Source organism: Ixodes scapularis, unplaced genomic scaffold (assembly GCF_016920785.2).
Source record: "Ixodes scapularis isolate PalLabHiFi unplaced genomic scaffold, ASM1692078v2 PGA_scaffold8__174_contigs__length_109621045, whole genome shotgun sequence".
Classification (NCBI taxonomy): domain Eukaryota; kingdom Metazoa; phylum Arthropoda; class Arachnida; order Ixodida; family Ixodidae; genus Ixodes; species Ixodes scapularis.
Window position 1 is genome coordinate 31,775,313 of NW_024609883.1, and position 26,926 is coordinate 31,802,238.

General features: G+C 46.4%; 1 protein-coding gene and 1 pseudogene across 1 annotated transcript; one reads left to right on the plus strand and one right to left on the minus strand.

The window, feature by feature from the left end:
- The first annotated feature begins 10,161 nt into the window (after positions 1-10,161).
- LOC120842255 (28S ribosomal protein S18c, mitochondrial) lies at positions 10,162-12,885 on the plus strand. The gene is made up of 5 exons (XM_040213287.3): positions 10,162-10,340; positions 10,797-10,882; positions 11,772-11,855; positions 11,939-12,065; positions 12,735-12,885. Exons 1-5 carry the CDS (start codon positions 10,280-10,282, stop codon positions 12,824-12,826), a joined length of 450 nt encoding a protein of 149 aa, XP_040069221.1. The 5' UTR covers positions 10,162-10,279; the 3' UTR covers positions 12,827-12,885.
- On the minus strand, positions 12,840-26,693 carry LOC120842256 (annotated as a pseudogene).
- Positions 26,694-26,926: the final 233 nt, after the last annotated feature.

Consider the following 26,926-nt stretch of genomic DNA (forward strand, 5'->3'; position numbering starts at 1 on the left):
ACTGTGTGTATTGCGGCAGGAGAGCATGTTTTATTTATTATTTCAGACTTCCACTCATATTCACTAAAGGCCTACACCAGTACGAACTTTGTATAGTAAAAAAAAAATACAGCAACCGGATTTACTTTTCGCCAAAGGGATCGGCCAATCTGACGCAGTTTTCCATATTTTTTTTTTATTTGCACGCTGGTAACAGCGCAATTGGACCCTGTGAGTCTTTTTATCTAGCATATTATTACACGACAACTGGCATACCAAAATCTGCGCATCTGGACTTGAAAGTTCCAAAATGTCGCGATTTTAAACAGAGTTTGCACGCCAGCCGGACGCTAGCTACAGCCCACTCGGCGGAGCGGACGACACGCGGGGTGAGAGGGGGAGTGCATTTTCTTCTCTTTTACCCTCTCTGCTATGACCCTAATGGAACGGTCTATAGTCGGTGACAGGTTAGGAGTAGAGTCGCTAAGTAAAGCTACGCTTTCAGAGTATCAAAACTCCCAAACTACGCGTCTGAAACGCGTCAGGCGCCGCCATCTTGGGTCCACGCGCCGATGGAGGAGTGCCTGTAGCTGAGCCAAGCCGAGCTCTAGCCGTCGCCTGCGCCAGCTGCCATAGCCGCAGCTGTGGCAGCGAATTAAGGTCGTGTTGTTTGTATCTCGACATAAGAAGGAAAAAGTGCGGGCTGAGCGACGGACTTCAGGTGCGCGCACAGTAAACAGTAAAATAGCAGCAGGCAGCAGATCGCTGGACCCAAGATGGTGGCGTTGAAAAAAGGCGATGATGATGATAGCGACTCACGTGACTACCGTTGTCCAAAGATGCCGCAGCAAACCAGAATATTGTTGAATAGAGCAACTGCATTGTCGGCAAAGTGCCAAAGAAAAGGAATGCGGTACTCTGAATGCGTAGCTTATTTAATGACTCTAGTTAGGAGTAAAGGGGAGGCTCCTCCCATCCCTTTTTATTAGCAAAGGGGATACTGGAGAGGAGGTCGCCCCCTTTCCTGCGTTCGCTCGGCAAAGTGGAAAAAGGTGAAAGGAGCTTCCACTTTACTCTTAACCTGTCAGCGACTATAGTCCCCTATGTTATGTATTCCTGGCCGTATAACCCACCTGTAAAGACTGCACTGGTAGTGTAGCTTCCACAAGTTTTCTTTTTAAGAAAAATCTTTTAAGCTGAAAATAAAAAAGCCTGTACATTGCAGGAACTAATTAGGATCTGTCAAGGAGAGAGTTACAGAATTGGGGCCCAAGCTTCAGCGATGCGAGAGGCATTCCCCAGAAATATGTAACATCGAAATAGACGACGTGGAGAATTACATATCTGTGGGGGTGTTTTGCGGGAGTGAGGAAAACAAATACCTAGAAGAACATAAAAGGAATACTGTACTAAACAGAGGGAAAACAAAATTCAGCTGTTATGAAAAAAGGTAGCTCTAGGTAGCAGTGCCAGTAGCATCTAAACAGGGGGTGAAAGCACCCCTCTAGACATTTTTTTGTAATGGCAGCGCCCTCCTGGAGATGGTGTCCCGCAAACGCACCAAAAACTAAAAGTGGAACAATTCTCTCAAAGGGTCACCTGTTGGCAGCTCCAACAGCGTGCATTTAGTTCCCTTTCCTCTGTTGCTTGATTTGACCACCATGTGGTGTCGGTTTTCGCTGCACACTTGGGTATGCTGCAGCTCCGCACCCCTTTCCTCCTTGTTTTCTCCACTAGATTGTGCTGCTTCTTTCGGGGTTGCGAATACGCCCACCCAAAGCAAACGTTTAGCGTTTAAATTCCGTTGTTCCCAATCATCCCGGCTGTTTCGCCTCCATCTTCTTGCACCTTCAAATCAGTTCCGAAAAAAAACACAAGTTGGCGTTTTTTCGGCAGAGCTGAAATATGTGCGCAAGTATTTATATGCCAAAAGTTTGAATGCAAAATAGATGAACCAAACCCGAAAGGTGAGATTTCAATAATTGCGGGCAATAGCTAGAAACTACTTCAACTGCAATAATCTAATTACATTATGAAATGTTGTAACTGCACTTCTTTACCCTTGACCACGAGCAATTATGAAAAATTGTGTGGAGCAAAGTAGTTGTAATTTTAATTAGATTATATTTCCGAAGTAAAGCCCCATAGTATAGGAGTAAATGATTTCCGCGGGGAGGGGACAAAATGAAGTCCAGAGAAAGATGCTGCAGGAAATGATGCCAGGGAAATTACTAGATGTAGATTTAACCATGCCTTAGAAAACACAAAAAAAGGAAAAGTACATTTATTTGATAATCCACGAGAAACTCTTTGTTGATCGATACTAAAGCTACTTGGCTACATTTCAGTAAATATACAAATATTTGTTTTCCTCCAGATTACAGTCACACATAAGAAGGTGAACGATTGGTTGAACGGGTCTAAGGAAACGTAAAATGGCACACAATGTTGTTGTTTTTTTGTATGGCAAATAAAAAAGAAATTGGACATAGTTTCCTTTTTTTTTTTTATGAAAGGAGGAATTTTGAAGCCATGTTTGCCTTGTGGGATAGGTGGCGTAAGCTACCGCCCACTAGAACTGCCATGACTATTCATTGAAAGCCAAAACGAGATGCTTCGGTCGATAAACGTCAGGTCAGCCTTCTTGGTCAATGCCGCAGATGCAATGGATTAGTGTCAGGTCCAAAGGTACCGTATTCAATATGTTTCGTCATGCTCGTAAACTTCGGGGAAACGATAGATCCCGGCATCTCTAAAAGAAACTACCCTCCAGCAAAAACAGAAACAGAAGGTATGCCGGAGCAAACGAGAATGCCTTCAAATCCTGAGAATGCACAACAAAGGCTGCTTGTGCCTTTACATCCGTCGTAAAACTCACTGCAGCAGCAGAACCGTTGTTACTGATGGTTTCTCTGACACATTTTGGGAACGTTACAGGTGTTGTACGTTGCTTCTTTTATGCATTTCAGGAATGATCCTGTGTATGTCCACCAGCTGAAGGCAAGTGGATACACGTGCATCAATGTGCTCGCGGTCGTGACCTACGATGGCCTTGGGCCTCTCGTTCGGTCCGACGAATGCATCACGCCGGAACATTACGTGGACATTCTCGACCAGACCCTCATGCCGTACTTCCTAGAAGGTCCGTTTCCCGACCGCGGGTTCCTCCTGCAGCACGACGCCAGCTTGGCCTCGGACGAGGTCACCAAGGGCGTCGAGGCCAACGGAATACACATACTGAGGTGGCCTCCAAACAGCGAGGACCTCAATCCGATCCAGAGCATTTGGAGTTGCATGAAGGAGCGGACCTGCAAACTTCGGCACGACGGACTCTCTCCCGACGAACTCTGGGAGATCATCAAGAAACACTGGGACCTGCTGGCCAAAAACAAGGGAATCGTCGCAAAGCTGTACTCGTCCATTCCGGATAGGCTTCGAGACGTCATTGCGCTCAATGGAGGCGCTCTCTAAGAGTGCGGCTCAAACATAATTTTCTCTCCTCTGTATTGCAGTCTTGTCGGTTTTAAGGTGCGCTATAAAAAGTTACTGCTGGAATGACTGACCTTTTCTGATAATGACATTCCTGGCTGTCTACATAACTTCTGCACAATAATAAAGTGTAATATATCTTGTCATAAACAAATTTAGCCATTCAAGGACTGCTCCTGGAATCAAATGGTGCTTGACTCATGATGACCCAGCGACAAGTCTGTTAGAAATAGGGATGTTGCGACTCTGCACAGGTCAGAGTTGGACCCAGTTCAACTTCGAAACTTCCAACGCGATGTTCGACAAAAGTTTGATTGCAGTTAGACTTTTTTGTGCATCAGCGAATATTTGAAAACGATTCGGCACCACCTAGTGGAGGAAAAAAAGTGCAATATTTGTTGGGCATATGGCCATCACTGGTTCACATCACTAACTAATGAAAACATTAAAAGTACCTGTTTGCTTTTATATGTGTAAACATTGGTAGACATTTAATGAAATATAAAATTGACTAGTTTCTAAATTATTTGTTTCCCAAAATTCCAAATCTTCGTTTAGAAGCCGTGCAACACTGTCTACAAGTTGAACTTCATGGAGGGAGACGCATCGGTGGAGGGAGTGCAACCGATCAGCGGAACACCAACCGGAAGCGGAAGTCACGGGAGGCGCGACTGACTAGGCTAGATCCAGTATCCATTACTGTTGATCACCCGATACAAAGGGGAGAGCCGCAGACTCCAATCCAATCCAATCGTCAAACTTTGCAAAAAGGTTCGAAGGTTCGCCGAACCAGTCGAACCCCAAGGTTCAAAAGGTTATGACACCCCACTGGCAATGCTAGGACACCTGGAACACGCCCATGCATTGAATGGGGTCCTGAAGTAGCCACAAATGACCTCACGAAAATTGGAGTGTTATGCTTTCGGATGTCGTGATCCTGGTGGTTGGCCGTAGAAGTTCCGACGAAAAACACAAGCAAATGCGAGTGTTGCCGTCGTTGCGGCATCCCAACTGCTGGCCACCGAAGCTTCCGTGGACTATAAAGCAAGAGAGCAACCTGCAGCAGAACAGGCGTCTGCCACATCCACCTGCGTTGCTGCGCCACCAACGTAACACCTCTGTGACTTCGTCTGGCGGAAATCGATGGACCACATTTTTGGGCGCGGTAAACACACCAGTCGAAAATGCATTCCGGACACAGTAGCAATAGCTCCAAGGGGAGCCAAGTTGGTGCAAGGTAAGAAGTGGAGAGGATATAGGAAAGGGGCAGGGGCCAGAAGTGCAAAGTGTGTGTCAGGAACGGCTAGGGCATCCTGATTGCAGCAGCTTCACTCATCCTGAGACAGACTACGTCACGATTCCGCTGGATGTGACATGCTCTCCACTGGCTGCTCTCTGAGCGCTTGCCAGAGCGGGCCGTTCATGACGAAAAATACAGCCATCACTAGAAGCGTATGCACTTGGGCTAGTTGGTGATCCATGTATGTGAGGTTAAAAGCGCTAAAAACAACGGACAAGTAAAGAAACGTAAAGCGCTCTGTGTTGTATGTTTCTTTTACTTGTCCGTTGTTTTTAGCACTTTTAACCTCACATACAGCCATCAGGCTCAAAATATAAATGTGAAATTGTCATTTACGGATATGGTGGATCATATACATGCACAGCCTATTTCTGAACACGACGGGTATATTTTAAATTTTGTTAAAAGTAAGAAACACTAACACCCAAAAAAAAAACATTTTTTTTGGCAGTTGATTTTGTTATGGTGTAAGAAGACTACCCAATCAATATTTTGCCACAGCGTCACATATATTTTTAATAATGTAAAAAAACGCAACTGCTCCAAACCGAAACCGAAACTGGACTGGGGCGGTAGAGAAAGGTGGCGGAAGGCACTTTGCTGTGACACACCCCCCACTTCCCCCCCCCCCCCCCCCCCCCGAAACAACGCCTTTTGCAGCCTTTTAGAAGCCACGAAAAATGGGTATCATATTTCTTTTTTATTTTTAATCTTGTGTGCGTGCCTTCGATGACCTACGACTTTGATTATATGTGGTGGTTGTGTCTAAACCTTAAAAAACGGCACGTGGTCACGGTCAGGCACGTAGCCAGGGTGTGGCCCATGAGGCCCGGCCCCCCCCCGAAATCTTCGATTTTGCTGGGACCTTCTCTTCCCCCTCCCCCTCATACAGCATTTTGTCATGGGCGAGCCCCCCTCCCTCCTCTCCTCCTCCCCCTCCCCCGAAACAAAATCCTGCAGTGCCTGGTCACGGTGAAGAGAGTGAGCGCGACTCAAACCGGCCAGTTCTCGATCGGCTGTTTTTGGTAAAAAAGAAAACGAATTTCGAGCCACGAAATGTTTTCTGGGTAGTTGGTCTCTCGTATGTAATGTACAAATAAAAACCGTGGCGAGCATAAATACCCAGTCAGTGTTCCAGTGGAAGCTCCTCCCCCCTCACTTTAGCAGAGCGAAAGCTGGAGAGGAGGAACGCTGGAGAGGAGGTCTCCTCTCCAGCGTTCGCTCTGCTAAATTTAAAAAAAAGGTGGGGGGTTCGCTTTGCTAAATTGGAAAAAAAGGGGGAGGGGGGGGGGGAGGGGGGAGCTTTCGTTTTACTCTTTACAAAGTCTTGAGTATGAAGACATATTGGGCTAAATTTCGCTAAATGTTGTTAGCGCCGAGGAGGTAGGAAAGTGGAGAAGAGACAATCGTGTACTCGCTCGGGGTGAATTTGCCGTTCGCTCATAAATGAACGGATATGGATATTGCTGTATGCCAAATTGTGGTCACAAAGGGGAGGTTAGAAATTTGGTGGACATGATGTGGGGAAGTGTGAGATAACAAGATTCCCTAATTTCTGAAAATATGGAATTACTAAACTTCGATTAGAACCGAACACCGAATTTGTTGTAAAAAGAAACTAAAAAAAAAAAAACTTTCGAAAAGTCGGAGCACACACTTGCGATCTTGAACACTGGTTGCAGTGCAGAGCCGTGCGTGAGAGGCCAGAGTGCCACCACCACGCACGTGGTAGAGATGCTGAAAGCATACAACGCATTCTTGCAGGATCTCCTACGCTGGCAAACGATACAAATAAAGAGTTTTAATTTATTGTATACTTTGTCTCACGTCTTAGCATGGACTAACCTCGAATGTTGTGCTAGCGCGAGCGGCTAGCCTTGACAGCCTTGGCTAGGGCACTCGCTGCACGAGCGCTCGCGCAGCCGCCGAGGCTTCATTCGAAGCAACTAGCTCGCGCTTTTAGCACGCGCGGCTAACAATAGTCCATACTAAGGTGAGACGAAGTATAGGACAAAAAGTGCACGCTCCCAATAGACTACTTCCATAAAGCCCTGCATGCAACACGGCGCGCGTTGCACTCTGGGAACTAGTTGGCCAGGGAGGAGGGTGGCATGGTTTCGGTTTCGATCGACACGTCGACAAGAGATCGTTTTCTGGTCCCGAGAGCGTCATTTGAGGTCTCTAAACTAACCTATAGGTTAGTTTAGAGTGCTACTTGGTATGCGCACAGAGTTATCCTGCAATCATATAGGCACGTTCGCACATACAGACCGTTTTAAGAAAGCAAAAGTCGAGCACTTGTGTGAAGAATGTCGCACCGTTCGCCGGAAGTGCGCCGGACGGGCATGAACCCCTATGCGCACCGCATAGGGGTTCACGCCCGTCCGGCGCACGGTGCGACATTCTTCACACAAGTGCTCGAACGAATTCAAAGCGCATTTGACGGTTGCTAATGGCCATAATATTTGTTATGTGTTTGTTTTCTTCCTGCCTGAGTATGCCGAGATAATTTCAGACACACCGTTCAGGCACAGATCTTGGGCGTAATTAAAAGCTCGTGCAAAAAGGCTTAGCGACGAGTAGGGGACGCTTTTAGGGCCTCCGTCGTAGCTAGCCGATCTCAGCGTTTGCGAAAAGTTAATCTTCTATCAGCATAAAATTCGAGTGGGAGATATATGATGACAGGAGGAAGACATCACAGTAACTTTTGTGCAGTAGTGAGGTCGAATTTATTGCATTTCCCTAAAAGTTCATGCGTAAACGCTGGGCTTAACTTTGATACCCTGTGAGGATGCGGCTTGCTTTTCGCCCAATGAAGTAACAAGAAGCGGACGTTTGGCAAACCAAATACGTGTAAGGCTCCATATGAACAAATTTCAGTTCTAGTTCACTGGTACGAGACGGGATTATTGAAATTGAGCTCAAACATGCACTCGAGGGGTGAGGTGACTAAGCCACGACTTACTACGTTCGCATACGCACGCACAATATCCGGTGTTTCGGGAACCAAGGAAAGTGCCCCGGTCTTCGTTTCGTATCGCTCGAGAATAAGTGTATTGTACGTTCGTGAAAAGTCAGATAACCGAAAACGCAAGCAGCGCGTTCGGTCGCGGCGTGATAGCATGAGATGAAGCTGCTCAGTCGAAACCGAAACTGAGTGGCCAACTAGTTCCTAGAGTGCATTGTGTGGTATTTCGCCGCGATGGGGCGCGTCAGTTTTGGAAGTCTTCGCAAACGAAACTTGTGGAGCTGCAACCGGTTTGTTGTTACACGAGAACTTTGGAAAGCGGCCATAGTACCGGGACTGACTTTTGCCAACGCTGTTATCTGCGTACCCGGGGATGTGCGGGAGATATTGGAGCGCCGTCAGCGAGACGTCGGGAGGCAGGCCGTAGGATGCCATGGTATGGTGGCCAACGAGGCTGTCCAAGGAGACCTCGGGTGGTCATCCTTCGAAGCCAGAGAAGCAACGAGCAAGATCGGCTACAACGGGCGGCTGCGATTCATGGACCGAAATCGGTGGGCAAAGCGACTCTTCGTATACATCCACCTTACAAGTATACAGACAAGATGGAGGAAGCGGCTATACCAACTGGAAAAAAAATTTGGTTTCTTCACAGTGCCCGTGAGTGCCAATACAGACAGAAAGTGGGAAACGGAGGTGCGGAAAAGAGTGCGTGAGGAGGAGGTCCTTCAGTGGGCAAAGGCGGCCAAGAGCAAGTCAACGCTACGGGTGTATAACCTCAGCAAAAGTACAATATCAGCGGAGGCTCAGTTATATGATAACAGCCTGGGCAGCCGCTTGCTTTTTGAGGCACGTGCAGGAGGGCTGAGAACACTAGTGTACCAACAGAAATATAATCGGATGGTGGAAACAACAACATGCCGGGCCTGTGGAGAAGCGGATGAAACCATCGAACACATCGTCCTCTCATGCACAAGCCTGCAACCAAGCCATCCGGTGCAGTGGTATTACGCTCCTGAAAACGGACAGACACCTGGCCAGCCCCTTCCACAAGCCCAATTGCTGGCGGAAGCACTCGGCTTCCAATCACCGGCGACGGGGTCAGCGCTGAACGCGTTTCTAGATAGAGATGCTGCTGCTATCCCTCGAAGTGAGGTTGAAACGCGCGCCGCAGCGTCCACGAAGCCGATTGGACGGAGCTGGAAAGTAATCGGAAGAACGAAAAGCAGACTGGAGGACTGGTGGCGAAGGACAAAATCAAATTGAACGCGAAGAAATGAGTTTTTTTTTCTTGTTTAATATATATATATATATATATATATATATTTTTTTTTTTTTGGCTAGGTACGAACGTTGTTCGGAACCGCCCGATACAAAGGGAACAGCTGCAAGATCATCATCATCATCATCATCATCATAGTCCATTGCAAAAAGGCTAGATGGCACAAGCGGCCGCCTGGTTTAAGGAGTCCAACCAATGCCGTAAGCATCCAGCGGGTCTGGCATCCAGCAGAGCCGTATATGTAGAGAGTTTGGCCATTCGTTGGGAAGTATAGGAGACAAATGAGGAGGCGCCATTGGCCGAAAGCGGGCTGGGCGTGTTCCAGGGCGTCTTCAGAAATTCGAATGTGACCAACCAGAAGCCGGAAATAATACCCTGGCGGTGGTCGCGAGAAACAAACCTGATAACTGCATTGGAGTAACTCTCAATGGCTGAAAATATGGTACACGTGATGTTTCAATCACGTTAATCCAAAATGATGGTGGAAGAGTGCGACTAGCGGAACGATCGACATGATCCGTACGCCAGGCGCCCAGGGCCGGGAATCCGCCGTCCGAACTAGGGTGCCTACATGTCTGTCTGTTTAAGGGTGAAGACATCCATTGTTGCCCTGAATGTGCCAGCGCGTGACGCTCTCGCGCACTCGGTGCTTGACTTGGGCGGTAAAATGGCGTCTATGCATTAGCCAAAGCTACGCGCTCGAGCTGAGTGACACCAGATTAGGCGCGCTTCAAAATGCATGAAGAAACGATTGGGCGGGAAAATGGCTGAGATGTCACCACTCAAGCAAAAGCGCGCGTGTGTATGAAGGCACTCTAGTCCGAACCTCCGTGCAAAACAGAGCAGTTGCGCGGTGCATTCGTTTCTTACATCTTTCTGCATGATCATGATCAAAACAACACGTGCACCCTATTTTCAACCACAAAGAGTTACTACACTTTACTCTTATGCGTTTATTAAAACCATATACGAACATAGACTTTTGATCAGACTGTTTGCCGCTACCACCGCTAGGGGATTCTTTTCGGCTTCTGGTTGGTCACGAGAGCATGCCAAGCCCTCTTTCCGACTCTGCCGCACGCCCTGACTCTGCCCGCGCCTCCCATTGACCAAACTCTCTCAATACACGGCTCTGGCATCCAGTTATCGATCCATACAAAACGATCCAGCGTAAAGCGTGCGTACAATGTGTAACGTGCGGCCGGTGGAATTTAATTTTATTCTACAAAACTGATTAAGCCGAAAGGAAAGGCAGTTTATCGACATGATCCCTGCTTTAAGGGCTCGTCTAACCTTCTGCCGGACACAATCGTTGATATGTGGAGGTAAAGGCTTTTCTTCTAAGTTGGGGTGAATTGATACGCGTTTTCCAGTGCCGTGGTGTTGATGTGCATGTTACGAACTTAACATACATTATATGTACGCGGAAAGGTCTAGAACGGCCCGTGTGTCCTTTATAGCGCCACCCGGTCCTATTTCAAACTTCAGTTGTATGACTTCGCTGGTGCTTAAACCAAGCACGTGCAGTCGAAGTCCCATAAAGGGCCGCGGATGGTGATGGCTCATGCGACAGAGTCGTTGAGCCGTTTTTAAACTGACACCGACTACAAAAGCTTGTATTACTCGAAGGAACCGTTACAGTGTTCTATCCTTACATTCTGAAAAGTGGTACTATGAAGGTTGAACAAAATCAGATACATTTTCTTCGTTAACAGGTAACGCTACACACCCCTGTAAAAGCACACTGGTGTTTATGCGAATTCCCTTGGTCTCTTTTTCAGCGTTGAGGAGTCAACAGCACAGTACAACAGCTTCAAGTCCAGTGGCTAAGTCGGAAACAACCGAAGCACCATTAGATGAAGACATGGTAATTTTTCACATCGGTACTTTAGGGCTACCAGCGCCCCCCACAGCCAAACCTCGTGGAGGAAGAATATCACAGTAGCAACAACCACCAAAAAACAGTGTTTCTTCTTCATATGTGCACCCTCGCTACACAAGTTTCTTGAATTTAGGAAAATGTGTCGGCAGTGTCCTTCGTTCGCCTTGCAAAGTGCATCGGAAAAATATTAGCTATAACTCGGGGGTGCCCTTTTTTTCTTGCATTTTGTATGACTATTTACCAGCATTATTGCCAACCATAGAATTCGGTAAACCAAAAGTAATGCTGGAGCACCCAGCTTGCACCCAATGAGTATTCTTTGGTTCATATTCTTACGGTTCATTGATTTGTGTTGAATGATGCGGTTGGCAGCGAAAATGACAGAAAGGGACGAGAATGAAGCACAGATTAGTTTCAGTGGCCACTGGGTCCTGTGCATGGGGCTAGGTGCATGATGAGCTTGCACGCAGCTTCTGCAGCATTGTCGCCTTCACGTTCCTGGCAAGAGAATGTCCAGATGCAAGGGCAATAAAGGTTTACGAAAAATAGACCCTAGCTTTTCGAGAATTAGCTTAAAGTACTGAGCGTCCGCCCATTCCACAATAAGCGCCCGCACCTCAATTTTGTACCATTCCGAAAATAAGCGAAGGACATATCTTTGCATACTGTCGACCTAAGGAGTACCCATCCCCTCGGTTTACATGGTTATCTCCAAATTTTAAGTGGGCACTTGCTCCAATTTTTGTGGCAATTTTAAATTTAAATGCGAAAGCTGCCAACTAGGTATGTCAGTCGAGATGGGGCATCAAAGGGATCTGCATCTCCGAAACTAAACCTCTTTCGACTGCTGTACCTTCCGTCGTTATTTCTGCAGCCACACTTTGACATGCCAAACCCTTATCAGAGGGAAGGACGGAAGTGCATTTTATGCAAGCACAACATCGATGTCGACTATAAGGTGAGCCGTACGCTTTTGTAGAATAACTTGAGACTCCTTTGTCAGGGGCCAACTTTGCACAAACTGTGGAACCACAATTGCAGAATGTGAAGTTACTGAGCCAGTTTGTGTCATCTTACACCGGCAAGATATACGAGAAACACATCACCGGCCTCTGCGAAAAGCAGCAACGGAGGGTCAAGACGGAGATCTTCAAAGCTCGCAAATGCGGTAAATATACTTGGCTTGTCTTAACCCATTGCATGCCAATTTTTTTCTTTCTTAAGTTGCAGCGAAAGCCTTATCTAAAATTGGCAATTTGCTTCGAAAATTAAAGAAAACATTCGCTTGGGATCCAGACATTGTTTCTTGCCCTCACGATTAATTTCTCGCCTAGCGATGTGTCTATTAAGTAGTTTTTCACTGTGCGACTCCATTGGAAAGATTCGGGAATGTGGAGAGAAACAAACAACATTCAAAGGCCAACTGAACGCTCCCTTTAATTGTCATGCAAATTGCCGATTTTAAATGAAGTTTATATCAGAGGTGGTATGACTCGTCATAGGAAATGGTAGAGTACTCGTCACTTTCAAATAAAGTTCCTGTTTGTCTTCACCAACTAAACCAGACATTTTTTTCTGTTTTTGCATGTGAAAATAGAGCTTTTCCTTGGGGAAAATTTATTCATAAAACAATCCAAGAGGGGCGCAGCAATGGTGGTAGCGCTGCCGTTGGCCGGAGAGTGTACGAAACAAGTTCTGAAAATGCTACACAGACTCTGCAGGCTTTTTGGTCTTTAAAGAATAGTATGAGTGAAACTCATGATCAGTAGTCAAGGGGTTACCCACACGTGCGTAACCCTTCCTTGTGTAATCTAGACGGAATTACCTATGCCCACAGGTCTGATGCCACATTACCTCAAGATGGCCAAGTTCCTCAAGGATCCCAGGCTGTTCGATCCCTTCAACCCAAGCCGGCCAAATCCCCACTGAGACATGGCATGGGTTTTGTAGAGTTTCATTTCAAGAATAAAACTTGCAAGTAATCGTGATAGAGCACCTCATTTTTATTGGGGCAGTTCGTTTCAGTGCTTCCCGTATCACGCGAAGCAGTCGTCCTCTTCGTTGTAGCCGACCAGCGAATGCTCAATGTTCAGGTTTGCCAGCATGTTTTTCAGACTTGGCTTAGGCTCCAGCATTTGCTTTTGCAAGTTGGTCAAGGCGTCCTGAGCTGCTGAGCGCCACTGGGAAATCAGGCCCTCTATGGAGTCCTCACTGTTCTGTGCAAGAGAGCAGATATGACGAATGCTAGGACATACCAAGAGCAAATAAAAACGTGCTCCGCATTTCACTGCAGGAAACGTGGTAGCTCAGCAATATTTCTTCCCTAAATATGCCTATTGGTTTTTCTCTCCAATGATTACATTTCTAGGCTTACTGTGTATGGGTTGCAAGGTGCTTCAGGCCAGAGTTGACAGGTTTCCAATACACTTCCAATCATTGTCTTGAAAAGTAGTTGGTCGCTGATGTCTTGAAGCTGTTATGTGTGACCTCATGGTTTCTCTAAATGGTCACGAAGAGGGTCGTTTGAAGCATATAAGACTGCAGTGGGCAGCTCCTCTTTCAGAGCACTTTCTATCTTCAATAACACTTCAGCGTCTCGCAAAACTATGAAGAAGTTTGGTGAGGATCCTCTTAGCCTATCACCTTCAAACACTGTGCCCTGCGAAGACTAGTCCACACTTTTCCACGTGCCAGCTATGAAGGATGTTATTTACAAGAGACAATATGCGAAACTGCTTGGTGGTTTGGCAACACCGTGCACGCAGCCACCTTGGTAGCGCCAAGTTTCTTGAGTTTCGGTTTCCCAGCATTTCGGGTGGGGACTCTGCTACTGGGTAAGATTCAGGAATTTAATTGTTTTCTGACTTCCTATCACCCAACGTGGACAAAGGACTAGGCTATCATGCCTTTCATATCTGAGGACACTTTGAATTCTTTTTTTCAATACGAAGACGTATGAGGTCTTAGTTTAGCGGTACACTGCTTCACGCTAGTACACGCAACTCAAGGATTTTTTTTTAGTGGCTATTGGCGAAAGTTTTAATTGGTGGAAAGCTCCATGTTCTTTTAAAGGAAACTGCCCTGGGCAATATTTTCCAGGCATTGCAAAGCTTTCAACAAAGGAGATCTCTGCGTGGAAGGGTGTTGGGAGCGGCTGTGTGGGTATATATAGGATACTTGAGAAATAAATTAGTTAGCTAGGTTTGAGACCTTCCCTTCTGTGTCTGTTCCTTAGACTAAAAGTATTTTTCCTGTTCTGCACCATAGTCTCAACATGATTAGCTACAACCAGCTTGCCTGAGCACTTAAAAGTCTTTTTACTGCTTCTCAGTAACCAATAAAAATAAGAAAAAATTGTGAACCCCGTTTATGTTTGCGTTCATGTCACGCACAAATTGAAGGCTTATCGCTGCATCCGCAGCAGAAGGCAACAACCTGCTGGCATCGCATCTCTCGCACGAAGCGCGGTCACTTGTTTACATAGGCTCTTTGTCGGTCAGGCCACTGGTTTCCTTTTCTTGCCGCTACCAAGATGGTGGATGTAGCGCTCGGTATGCTATTAGATGGCACTCCACATTTCACATATGGTCCATTGAGAAAGCCTTTGTCCGCAGATATGACATCATCTGTACATTTAACCTTGATTTGCCTCCGGAAACTTGTGTAGTATTCCCTCGTTTTGTGAAGGTAACCTACTAGCAAAGCATGCTGACAATCTCAAAAGGTGGAGGATATGACTTTCCCTGCAGATGGAGCACACCTGGACTTTTTTGACTGGGAGACCGTGCATGTAGCATGCACGGTCTCCTAATCCAAGCACTTGGATTGGATTGGGCAAAACTTAAGAATGCCTCAAAACTGCATAGATCAGTGCACAAATTGCCACATGTGATGCAGAAAAATTTTAAAAGCAGCTAGCAATAGTACAGAAAGTTCCCAAGAAACAAGAACCGTGTTCTTAAACACGAGCAAATTAACCATGCATCGCAGAAAGCTCAAACTTCGTGAGAATGTGGCGCTAGCGGTGGGCATAGAATGCGAAAGCCTGAAAACATGATATTACCTGGATCAAAAGATAGTTGAGAAAAGCAAAATTTCTGTATGAGCTGACATCCACCTAAGCCACCTAAGTGCGCTTCGTGATTTCGGTTTGGACGCCCTTTGAGGACACTCGGGCCGTGCTGGGGCCTCGCAAACATGACCCATTGTGTAGTCTTTTTTGTATGTTACGTGCTTCTTGCTATGTTTAGCTTTGTTTTTGTTTCCTGGAGGTTGGGCCAACAGACACTCCAGCGTACGGGCTTCTGCCTTTCTGTTTCGCCTCGCACGCCCCCAGGAAAACACTTGTTTGTGCAAATAAAGACTATTACTATTATTATTGTTGTCAAAACAAGAAATGGCACAGTGGGTGCCTGTAGCGTCTATTTCAGTAAAAAAAAAAAAAAATACTTGTCAGCAGGGAAGAAATTAATGTCCTCTTGCTGACAAGTGTTTTCCACTCATATACATCCCACAAGTGTCCTTGATGCCGAGTTCTGTTTTAACAATATTGGGCTTAAGTGGACGTCGGCTCATAGAGAAATTTAATTTTTCCTCAATTTTGATCCAGGTAACGTTGTATTCTCGAACTTTGGCGTTCTATCCCAACCGCTACCGTCACATTCTCACGGAGTTTGAGTTTTCTTTGATGAAGTTTACTTACCCAAGCCTGAAAAACTTGGTTCTCATTTCTTGGGAACTCCCTGTATTTCAGAAATAGAGGCAAGCAATTTTCAAGACAACCTTTCTACAATGTAAGTGTGACATGAGACTGGTAGCTTTCAGCTTTTCCACTCTGATGAAGAAGGAAGGCCAGCGAAGCTGAACTATTGTGGGACGACCTGAAGGACGACTTCTTGGACGACCTCAAGGACGGCGCCCAGAGGACGATGTCTAGGACTACGTCTAGGATGACCTCAAGGACGACGTGTAGACGACCTCAAGGACGACGTCTAGGACGTAGTGATGCAAAACTATCGATACTATCGATAGTTTCCAAAACTATTGATAGTGTCGGAGAACTATTGATAGTCGACTATTGATAGTTTTTCGACAGTCGACTATAGTACTATCGATAGTCAAATTTGTGGTGACTATCGCTAGTTTTGCATTACTAGAGCAAACACAGTTGCCGCACCGCCGCTTGCCTCCCTTCCTTTTTTCGCCCAAACTCCCATCTTCGTCATCACTGAAAGCTGAACCAAAGTTGGGATGGTAAGTGCTTGGGCTAGTTGGTGTCCCATTTGAAACAATAAAGTGAGAAAAAGAGAAGAGGGAGCGACGCTAACTACTAGTGTCGCAAAACTATCGATAGTAAACCGTCGACAGTACTATCGATAGGTTTACAATAGTCGACTATCGATAGTTTTCCGATAGTCGATTAACAATAATTTTCCGATAGTCGACTATCGATAGTAGTATCCATAGTTTTTCGATAGTCGACTATCGATAGTACTATCGATAGTCAGATTTATGGCGACTATCGACACTATCGATAGTTTTGCACCACTACTAGGACGACCTCGAGGACAACGTTTAGGACGACCTCAAGGACGACTTTTAGGTCGACCTCGAGGACAACCTTTCGGACAACCTCTAGGACGACCTCAAAAACGAGGTCTAGGACGACCTCAAGGACGACTTCTAGGACGACGCCTGACGATGCCTAGAGAAATTCAGCCTTTCCACTCTGGTGAAAAGCAGAGTGGAAAGGCGGCCGCCATCTGCGAGTGAGGCCGGCAAGCCGGTTGTCTGGTTGCCGCCGTCGCTCATAGATGGCGCAGCTTTTTCAGAGTTTTGTGTCAACATTTGTTTGGTACCGGACACAATCCAGGGGAACCTAGCCCTTAACAGCTCTGTTGTAAAAAAAAAAGCGCCCAAAAATATTCTAGGACACTGACCAGGGCATGCCACAAATGTTTAAAAAAAAATGGGTTTATTTTGAAAATCTTTATATGACGCAAACGATGCCAGCGAAAGGTAAGCCAGCAGCACCTTTATGACAACGTCGAGATCCAGTGAAGCATGGCTTTGGTGACCACAATGAAAAGCCCATTCCTACCAGCCTCTTTTGTTGAAAGGGCCGGCTCCAAAATCAATGCTACAGCCCTATTCCTGAAGTCGGACCCTCGTGCAAGTGAGCAGATACAAGTAATACAAAAGGATCAATAAAACAATCGCGGTTACTTTTGAAGGCTGCGACTGCAGAAAGCCCTGTCCTAGATTGGTTTAAGCTAGCTCAGTTACGATCACTCACAAATACTAAGGAGAAGGAAAGTGCAACACTGGTGTCGGCGACGAAGAGGGCCAGATAGTGTGTTCAATTTTTTCATTTCCATTTTTACTTGAACTGTGCCAGTTAACCCTTTAATCGTTTTGTGTGAGCCTAGCTCGTCCACCTAGAGCTGTCCCCAAACCATTTCGGACGAGTGTAGCTTGTCTGCGCACCCTCGCTCGCCCCTCGACTGTTTTGGATGACCTAGGCTGATTCAGAGCTTAGGTAGCTTGCGGCGCTGCCAAAATAGGGCAGCACCTGTTCTTTTTTTTTTTCTTGTAGACATGTATCCAGGCTGACGTGTAAAAAAAAAAGAAACGGTTTAGGGTTAAAATTTGACAAAAATAAAAAAACAACTAAGGGGTTAATTAAACTTATCCGTGTTATTGGATTTCTAGCATCTTGAACTCTGGGTCCAATCACATACATACTGAACAGCCTGCAGAAAAATCTAGACCTTTGGCTGCAGCTGCCATTCTTGAACCAGACTATACTCTGTTCATCTCGAAGTGGACAGTGAAGAGGAGGCTAAGCGCTAACCGGACCAATCAACCGCATCCTTTTCATCACCTGACCTCGCTCTCCGAGCACGGGCGTGGAGGGGAGAGTGATCTTCCGGCGAAACATGGATGTGAGACTCTTTGTACAAGCACATAGCTTCCACCGCACTGTCAGCCTAGTAGTGGTAGATGGAGGACGGCCAGTGTTCATATGCCCAACCGACCCTGTGAGTAATGTGATGTTGTAGGTGCATAAGTGGCTTGAATGCACTGTGATGTATGAGATGAGTCTTGCATGTGCCATTTATGTGCAATATATCTGTACTATTATTTCCATCTATACATGATAGGCATGCATAAGTAACGATTCCTCAATGATGCTCAGAGTCTGCCAGATTTTCCACACGATACTCCACTTTGAAAACAATGCAAGCTGAGCTGTTTGTGATAATGGCAATAATCCAATGTGTGGGACTTTGCTATGGAGCAAATAATGCAGGGTTTCACTAGCGCATCAAGCTCTGGGCCGTCGGTGTCCCAGCTAAGCATGTGTGCTCAAGCAGTGCAAGCATCGTTCACATCAACATGTGATCGTGTTTGAAGCTTTGGTTTCATTTGCACATAAAGTAAAGCAAACTATACTGTTATTGCATACCTATATACCTATTAGGCTATCTAGGTGTGCAGCAAGTAGCCATGACAACTTGGCACATTAAAAAAAAGGGTAGATTATGGTATAGTGTATGTTATGTCCTCCTAAAAAGATTTTGGCACACATAAAAAGGAAAAAAAAATACTGATACAAGGATGCTCTTTTTTGGTAGGACACGCACACAACTTGTGCCGGGACATTCAGCATTATGAACATCTATACCCATATTCACGTCAAGAATTATAGTAGAAAATGTCTGCCCACTCGCAGAGCATCATCGAGCGCTGAAAGCAATGTTTCTTCCTCCGGAAACTAAATCTTGTAAGAACTACTTCGCGTAGGGCATGAAGAATGTGCAGAACTTCATTCTTTCTGTGGCTCCAAAGCAAAGCTGGATCCCCAGTCGCCGGGTTCGATTCCCGGTTGAGTTGCTCACAATATAGGGAGTTGAAGAGAGTCTTTTCCACTCCAATGGTTTGTCCTAAAACGAATCACCAATGCCACTGCGCATGTGTACGCGAGTCGTCACCAATGCCACTGCGCATGTGTATGCGAGTCGTTTCCATGGGTACTTCGGGAGGCTCTTAGTCGTTTCTCCCACTCCAGCCGCTAGAGTCGTCTCTTTAACACAGCCTGCACCGTTCGCGACTTGGGTGAAAAAGATGGCAGTTGGTTTGTTTGCCGGCCCAGCCGAGCGTTAGATTTGCCATCCTGTTACTCTGCTTCATTTAAGAGGTTGAATCGAATCATTTCAAGGACTGCTCACAATGCTAAGTGATAGTGAATGCTGTAAACTATGCATGTTAGTAGCTTTTTGCAATCTGCAGGCTAACTGCTGTGGCGACCGCAAGCAGACAAAATGATTGGGTTCAACGGCACACAATGGGAACAATCGTTCAGGTTCAAGGCGACAGACACGCATAACCCACCTTTGCGGTCGTTCAGACACCTTTTTCTCATCTAGCTTCGTAGGTCCTGAAATTCCGACTAGTAAATGTTACGTCGGCTGTCTTGTTTACATCACTCGTAGCACACCAGAAACACAGACCTCAGATTTTCATGCTGCAGAATGTTTCACATGTTTACTAAAAGATGGCTCTGCCGGTCAAAGGCAATTACCATCATCGTTTACACGGCTGCGCCAGTTTTACAATTCGCTAAAATATGTTAAATTTCACGTACGGTTTCACAGAATGGACCAGCTGCACCACTCATGATTTCGGAACTGTGTGCTCGAAAAATGACCACCTGAAACCCTCTTCACCGTGTAACTGAAATTTCTGTTGCTCTTCAGAAGATTCCCAGGCGGTCAGAATTAATCCTCAGTCGTTCGCTGCAGCGTGCCAGATGCCTTCGTTGGTTTGGCACATAAAAAAAAACCTATTTGACCTCTAACGTCTAGCAGGCAAGTGAAGTGGAACTTACGTCACAAGCAATATTCTGAAAGGGTTATATGAGACCATGACCGCTGGCATCCAGACACGAGGGCGTGTGTTCCGAACGCTTCATTCTCACACAGATCCACCAGATGATTCTTCCCAAACCCCTCCAAGGGGGATGACATTCTTATCGTCAAATAACAATGGCAATCGGCGTTTTAACCCTTTGTTGCATAGTGGCCACTACAGTGGACAAAGTTAATTATTTTTTACATAAATTGCCAGGCGACATAACACCCGTAAGCATGGTGTCTACTTTAGTGGACATATGTGTTTTCGATTGCCACTCATAGATGGCGCCACAATTCCACTGGCATTGACATATTCAGCCTCCAAGATGGCAGCTTCCACAATTTCCAGGTAAAGCACGAGCATCCTCGCTAAAGAGTCGTAAGCTATTGCAAAAATTTATTACTCTTCTGTGAAACGTTTTCATGCCTTCGAGTAAGTCTTGATCGAGGTGTAATTTTTATAAATATGAGTGTCCAATAAGTCTTCGTTGTTTACTAAGTGATCAAGTGATCTATTTGTGGCTTGTCCATTCTGGTGGACACTAGGGGTGTCGCGAACCGGCCGAGGTTCGAGTTCGACCAGGTTCGACTTTTTCGAACTTTTAGTGGAAAATTCGACGAACCTTGTATTAAGGTTTGACTCGTGTGCGCATGCGCGACAGGCTGCCCAGTTGGCTTCGGATTGGATGGTGATGGCTAAGGGATGAATTAAGGGCAGCGCTGATTGGTTATTTTAACTAATAGGGTACAAAAAAATTAAGTTATTAACTTCTTCAGTGATTAGAATTAGTTTCTTTTAATTGCAACTGTATATAAAATAAAATAACCCTTTTCATAAAAAAAAAACTCCAAACCTAGACATGCTTGTATCAAGGTCTGGCCACACTGTCCATGGCGTTCGTTTCACACCACTGATCTCTATGACAATTGCTGGATCGCGTTTGCCCGCTCCGCGAATGCGGTCACTGGCGGCCATCTTTAGGTAGAGTTATATCACCTCTAGCCAATGTAAGCTGCTGCATCCGCTATCATCCATCCATGGCAGATAGCATTTTGGCAAATGGGTTGGCAGGGTGCGGTCAAAATAGCGTGAGTGATATTGCGTGCTTGATTAAAATTTTTTGACGAAACATGTTTTTGAAACCCGGCGTGAACAGTAGTCCGGTTTTTGAGGACCCGGTGAAAGTTTCACAAAATCGCAGCACCGGGAGAAAAGCAGCACAGCACGTATCGAAAGTCGCATCGAAAGAAGCATCGAAAGCAGACGACGGTACGGAGTCTGCTTTTGATGCGAGCTGCGCTGCTTTCCCCCGGTGCTTCGCTTTCGTAGAACTTTTGCCGGGTCCTCAAAGATGAGGCTACCGTTCACGCCGGGTTTCAAGAGTCTGCGTCGTCGAACAACTTCAATCAAGCACGAAATGTCACCCACGGTACAGTGTACTAGATCTACGGCTATTTTTATGGCAGCCTGCCGCCATTGCGCTGTCCGCCATATTACTATGATGGCTAGAGATGATATAACTCTACCTAAAGATGGCCGCCAGTGACCGCATTCCGGCCCATTGGAGGAGCTGGTCAAACGCGATCCAGCAAATAGACATAGAGATCAGTGTTTCACACGCACTGGCACCGTTCGAGTTCTCTCCCAGAATGCATCGCACTCACTGAGTGTTGCACGGAAAACTGGACTCAAACGAACTCGCCAAATGCACCGAGTGCAGAATAGGGAGGCTGTAGTGAGGGTGGGCGCAACTCAAAACCTGGAGAGCGTTTGCAATTTAATGGCGGCGCCAGAGGGAGAGGATTCAAGAAAGGATATGCGCCAGTGTTGCCTGCACGAGAGCAGGCGCCCGCTCTATTTCAACTCTGTTGCTCCATGCGCCTTTCCTCCTCTCGCCTCCCATTGCAAGCAACGAGCGCCTTGGCGCAGCCTCTCTCGCTTCCTTCTCGCTCCGAGAATTGCAAACGTCGAGCGGAGAAAGCAAAGTTGCCAGACAAGCAGCAACGTCCAAGATGGCGGAATTTACCATTTTTCGCGTTAAAAAAATACTTAACCTATCGCAACAAAACTGGTGGCTATGGAAAAGTAATCATTTATACCTTGTGTACATTATTCAAGCACCTTAATGGGCTTTTATGACCCGAGTTAGGAAAGAAAACGACCCTTTGCCCCATAGACTCCCAGCAAAATTTAGCAATTAAATGGCGTCCATTTCCCGTGATCGCCGATCTAGCAGTTGCACCCACCCTCACTTGAGCCTCCCTAGTGCAGAAGACTGATGCTGTCGCCATCTATGTTATAGAAAAGGTACCGACTTCAAACCGAAACTAGTGCCTTTCTGTTCCGAGTGATGCGTGGGAATGCGAGATTGCAGTCGCTACCAACGTTTATCTACAAACGTTGGCAACTGCAACCTGTAGTTAATAGTTGCGATATCTTCAAGCGGCTCGGCTGCGTAGGGATAGTTACAGACGGCGTAAATTTCCGCAACCAGCTGTCTAGAAAGCAGCTGGTTGCGATCTTTCAATCCTTATAACCGTTTACACTGAAGAAAACTGATGATGCTGTCCGAGCAGAAGCTTGATCCGTTTGAGCATGGTATTATGCGTGAACCACTGAAAGGGTACGGCTTAAAACTAGACTGTTGGAATATCCAGCAAAACTGGGACTTTCGATTTGGATCGTCATTATAGGTGGATTAGATATTAGCCTTCGTGAGGGCGTCGAGAACGAGAGCTTTCTCGAACAAAATACGACGGGGCAAGTTAGCTGCGTAGGTAAATGTTAAACATGATGATGTTGCCCAATCCTCGGGTAAAGTCACCATCTTTAGTTTTCTCTGATGCTTATTGGGCAGTCAGAGGTTTCTGCTGGTGCGGGGGGAGTTTTATCGACAAATGTTAAATTTTTCACCCGCACACGGATGGTGATCGACATCTCGGGGGCCGCTGTTGCGTTTGTTCTAAGCATTTCCTTACACACTGGTATATTACAGCGTTTGTACGGCAACAGAGCGATTTAAAACCTGCAAATAAATCACGGGTTGTCAATTGCTTCCTCCGTGAAATAGCAGACGCTCACAATTCAAGCTCGCGTTTGATTTCGTTTCCCGCGGGACGCGATTTCTATCAGAAAATCTACTTTTTTTTCCGTTCGGTTCCGCGACACATCGCAGCAGACGAACCCTCGTCGTCTGCTCCCGCTCCTCGCCGGCCCCGCCGGAGCGAGGCAAGCGAGGCATGACGGGATTGCATTTTGGCGCACTCCCGATTTTCTCGGTGCAGCGAGTGCATGCACGCGTGGGGTGTAAGCGCTGTAACGAACTCGGAGAGTGCAACCACTCGTGGAGCGCCGGCCGAAACGAACCCGTTCCACGCTGCGAGTGGGCACGCGTGGGCACGAGTGCCGTGAAACGAACTCGGTGTACTAGAACTGGGCAGTGTGTCGGTGTGTCGTCCGCGCCGAGAAGCAACGGAGGGAGGAGGGGGAGAAGGTCGGCGCAGCGATGACGGCGCGCGAGGAGCCCAGGGGGCGCTGCGGGTAACAGGCGTGCTCCTTCCCGCTCGGATTGCCGTGTGGTCGTACTGCTTGTGATCGCGTGGTTCGCGTCGTCGCCTTGTTTTGCTGCAGTTTTTTTTTTTTTTTTTAATGGTTGAGTGAAATGGATTGTGATCGGTGCCGTTCAGTAGGGTGTAGACAACGCGTGCAATGACAGAAAAACGGCGGGACAAGAGAGACGGGACGTGTTTTGTGTCGGGGCAGTGATTTCCCTACACCCCTCAGCGGGGGTGTACTCCCCCCTTGTTTTTCCGAAGGCACCCCTTTAATTCGCAACGACTCTTATATTCTCAATGCCCCCCCGAACACCCTCCCTAACCTCAATTCCTGGGGCCCGTGCCGGGTTGCAACAGTGGCTACCGGTCCTGCAAAGAAGCCCGTTCCCTTTTTCGTGCCCCTCTCGAGTTCAATCGGCGTCAGTCGTCGTCCCGCAACATTAAAAGGAGTGGCAGGGAGACTCTGCTTCATGTAATGCAGGCTGTCATGACAGTCGTCCTCTACATTTTTTTTTTCCGGATTTTTTGCACTCTAAAGTATCTGCTAAATCGGTTTTATAGACACTGGTTTGGGCACACCGAAGGGTCCTGTGCACGCTGACTGCATTAGAAAGGCTTGGAGAAGTGACTGTGAAAATATGACGTTAAAGGTTATGGCCTCACATGAGCAATTTTTTTTTTCCTAACGGCTTTAAAAATATGAGGGTTGGCCCAGCACTCCGTCTCTTCAATGAGGAGGTGCTAAGAGGCCTCTTTTTTTTTTACCGCAAGAAAATTGAAGGATGGCCCAGCGGAAGATACTGAGTCATTTATCCTGAAGATGTCGAAGCTCATCAAGATCATGACCTCACGTTGGAGAATGCAGAGGTACAAAACGCCATAGGCGCCGACTACGGGGGAGCTCGGGAGCCCCCCTCTCCCGAGCTCTTGGGAAAAGCAAGTACCATCGCCTCCGGAATCCTTGGGTGCACCTCATTAATCTCATCTGTGCGCTGGCGCCCAGTGTATAATTAAAAATTTATCTGTGCGCCCTGGTGCCCACACATATCAATATAGCTGGTGCTCAGTGGATAAATAAGAATATATACACTGTGGTTACTACCAGAGCTGGTGAGTGGATACATTTTTCTAACTATTCGCACAATCCTGTTTGAAGACCCCACGTAGTAACAGCAAATACGATAAAGGCTAGTACTGGAAATTCCTTCTAAAGCCCGTGGAAGTAGTTGCGTGAGTCGGCAGTGGCACCTCCATGCAGCCTACGGAAGTAGACGATATAGCCCGTTTTGTAAGCCCCATTTTGTTTTCCCAAACATTGAAACAATTCATTAGGGTAGTGAGCTTCAACCACGGAATTCATTGATCACAACTACAGTGACAGCGAAATTATAGGGTCACAAAAGCACACATTTGTTTAGGTATCACGCCATCAGCATGCTTATCCTACGTTATTCAGGGGATTACACACGTTTGGGACGTCTCTTTCAAGAGACTTCCCCAACGTTTCCCTGGGGGATGGATTTCCCGCAGCTATTCAGAACGCAACATTGTCAGCGCGAACAAGCGATCGCCGGTTTTTCTATGAGAAACCAAAGGATCTCAGCAAAGTTAGAATTGCTGAGGAAAAAGCTCATTCGGGTCTATAATGCAGGTGATAAAAGTTCGTCCTCACTAATACTCTTTCGAAGTAAATCCGAGAAAGCGCCAATGTCTTGTTCGCGCTAGCAGTGTCGCGATGTGTACTGTGGCGTCCTGCCCGAAGATGCACGTCTCGGGCAAAGCATTTGGCAACGAATTAGTGTGATAAATAATATGTGAAACAGCAGAAATAAAGAGTACCGTAAAGAGTTAGCCAAACAATGCGAAACAATCGAACATGTGCGGAACGCCAAGCCAGCCAAGCGCTACCGCTGCCTGCGCTCCGCACTCCGGCAGCACGCCTACTACACGTTGCGCCCTCTCGCGGCCACCGATCCGGTCATCGCTGAAAGAGCCTCCCCTCCGCCGGCGCTCGCTACACTGCCCAGTCTTCTAGTACACCATAATTCTGGTGAAAAGTTTGAAGGTTCGTCCAACCCCGAAAGTTCGACCTAAAAATCTGGTTCGACAGAAGTTCGCGACACCCCTAGTGGACACCATGAACAGCAGCATTACGGGGCCATGTGCTATGCACAAATTGTATTTTGGTCAGCAGCGCTGTAAATATACTGCAATGGACCAATTTTCTGTTGTAATGAATAATGTGCCATAATTCTACATATTAAAAAAAAATACTACATTATGTTATTTTTTGCTTTAGCGACATGATCTGCTACCAAATCACCTTTGAGAGAAGTAGACATTGATGCTTTATTGAATATTCCACTATCTGACTCAGAAATCGGTGTCCTACTTAAAGATGGAGTGCCGTCAAGAAGTGATGATCTTTTGGAGAGTGCACAATATAACGACATTGATTATGCCATTGATAGCTGGGAAGATGCCAGTCAAAGTGATGACAGTGATGAAGAGGATCGTGACACGGGACCCCAGGCTCCACCCCCCCCCCCCCCCCCCCAAAAAAAAAAAAAAAAAAAATGTTGAGTTTCAAAAAAAAAAAAAAAAAGAAGGTCATGGGACGAAAGGGACTTTGTGCCTTCAGTGCATGCTCTCCACTGTAGTGGACGTTCTGTAATTAAAAAAAAAAACTACATTCTGAAAGCTGAGAAAAAAAAAAAAAAATCCTGGGTCTCAACTCAGTACCAATAGTTGCAAAAACGCAAAATTTCATGATTTGCATGGACGCTATTGAAATAACATTGATGCTTCTTTGCTCATCAATGAAGAGTTACTTATTACATTGCCATTAGATTAATCTGGAGTCTGGGCTACTGCATTTACCTTTATCCGGTGCGTCTTCACTATGTTTTTTTTTTTTTTTTACATGTTTAACTTTTTGTGCGTTTTTGGATCAGCTAGAACAAATATCCTTGTGCTTGTTACCTGCTGTTTTTTTTTTTTTATTATTGCTTTTGTGTACCATATGTTGTAAACCACTCCTACCACGCCTCTTGAAATAGGAGACAGCAGTATCAATAAATAAATAAATAAATGTTCAATTATTTTAACAGTTCTTGCTTTTTCGAGATCTCCGCAATAGCTTTTCGAAGAGAGTGGGCATTGGAAGCAACCTGCAAACATGTAACAACGAAGAGTGGAACATGAAAAAGTAATTGTGTTATCTGTAAAGGCATTAAGAATCTTCGTTAACACGAATCTGAAATGCCCTACTGCGAAGAAATGAACGGTACCGTAGGGCCATCCGAATTTGGATATTCTTCGGTCATTTCACCTCTAAATTGCACATACCTTAGTAGTATGTCCGATTGTTCATTATGGTATACAGTTTGGTTCATAGCCTTTACCACGTTCCACAAGAAGCCAGAAGCAGATCCAAGGGGGGGGGGGGGGGGGGGAAGGGGGGGGAGGGCGACGGGGGCGGCTGCCCCCCCCCCCCCCCCCCCCCCCCAACAGAGTCGACCTCCCCCCTCCTCCAAGGGCAATTTGACATGGGTAGACC

What these genes read in the sequence shown, in the direction of transcription:
- LOC120842255 (XM_040213287.3), top strand. Translation starts at nt 10,280, where the DNA reads ATGATCCCTGCTTTAAGGGCTCGTCTAACCTTCTGCCGGACACAATCG. An exon ending in CACCATTAGATGAAGACATG is followed by an intron (nt 10,883 to 11,771) that starts GTAATTTTTCAC and finishes TTATTTCTGCAG; the next exon opens with CCACACTTTGACATGCCAAA. An exon ending in CTTCAAAGCTCGCAAATGCG is followed by an intron (nt 12,066 to 12,734) that starts GTAAATATACTT and finishes CTATGCCCACAG; the next exon opens with GTCTGATGCCACATTACCTC.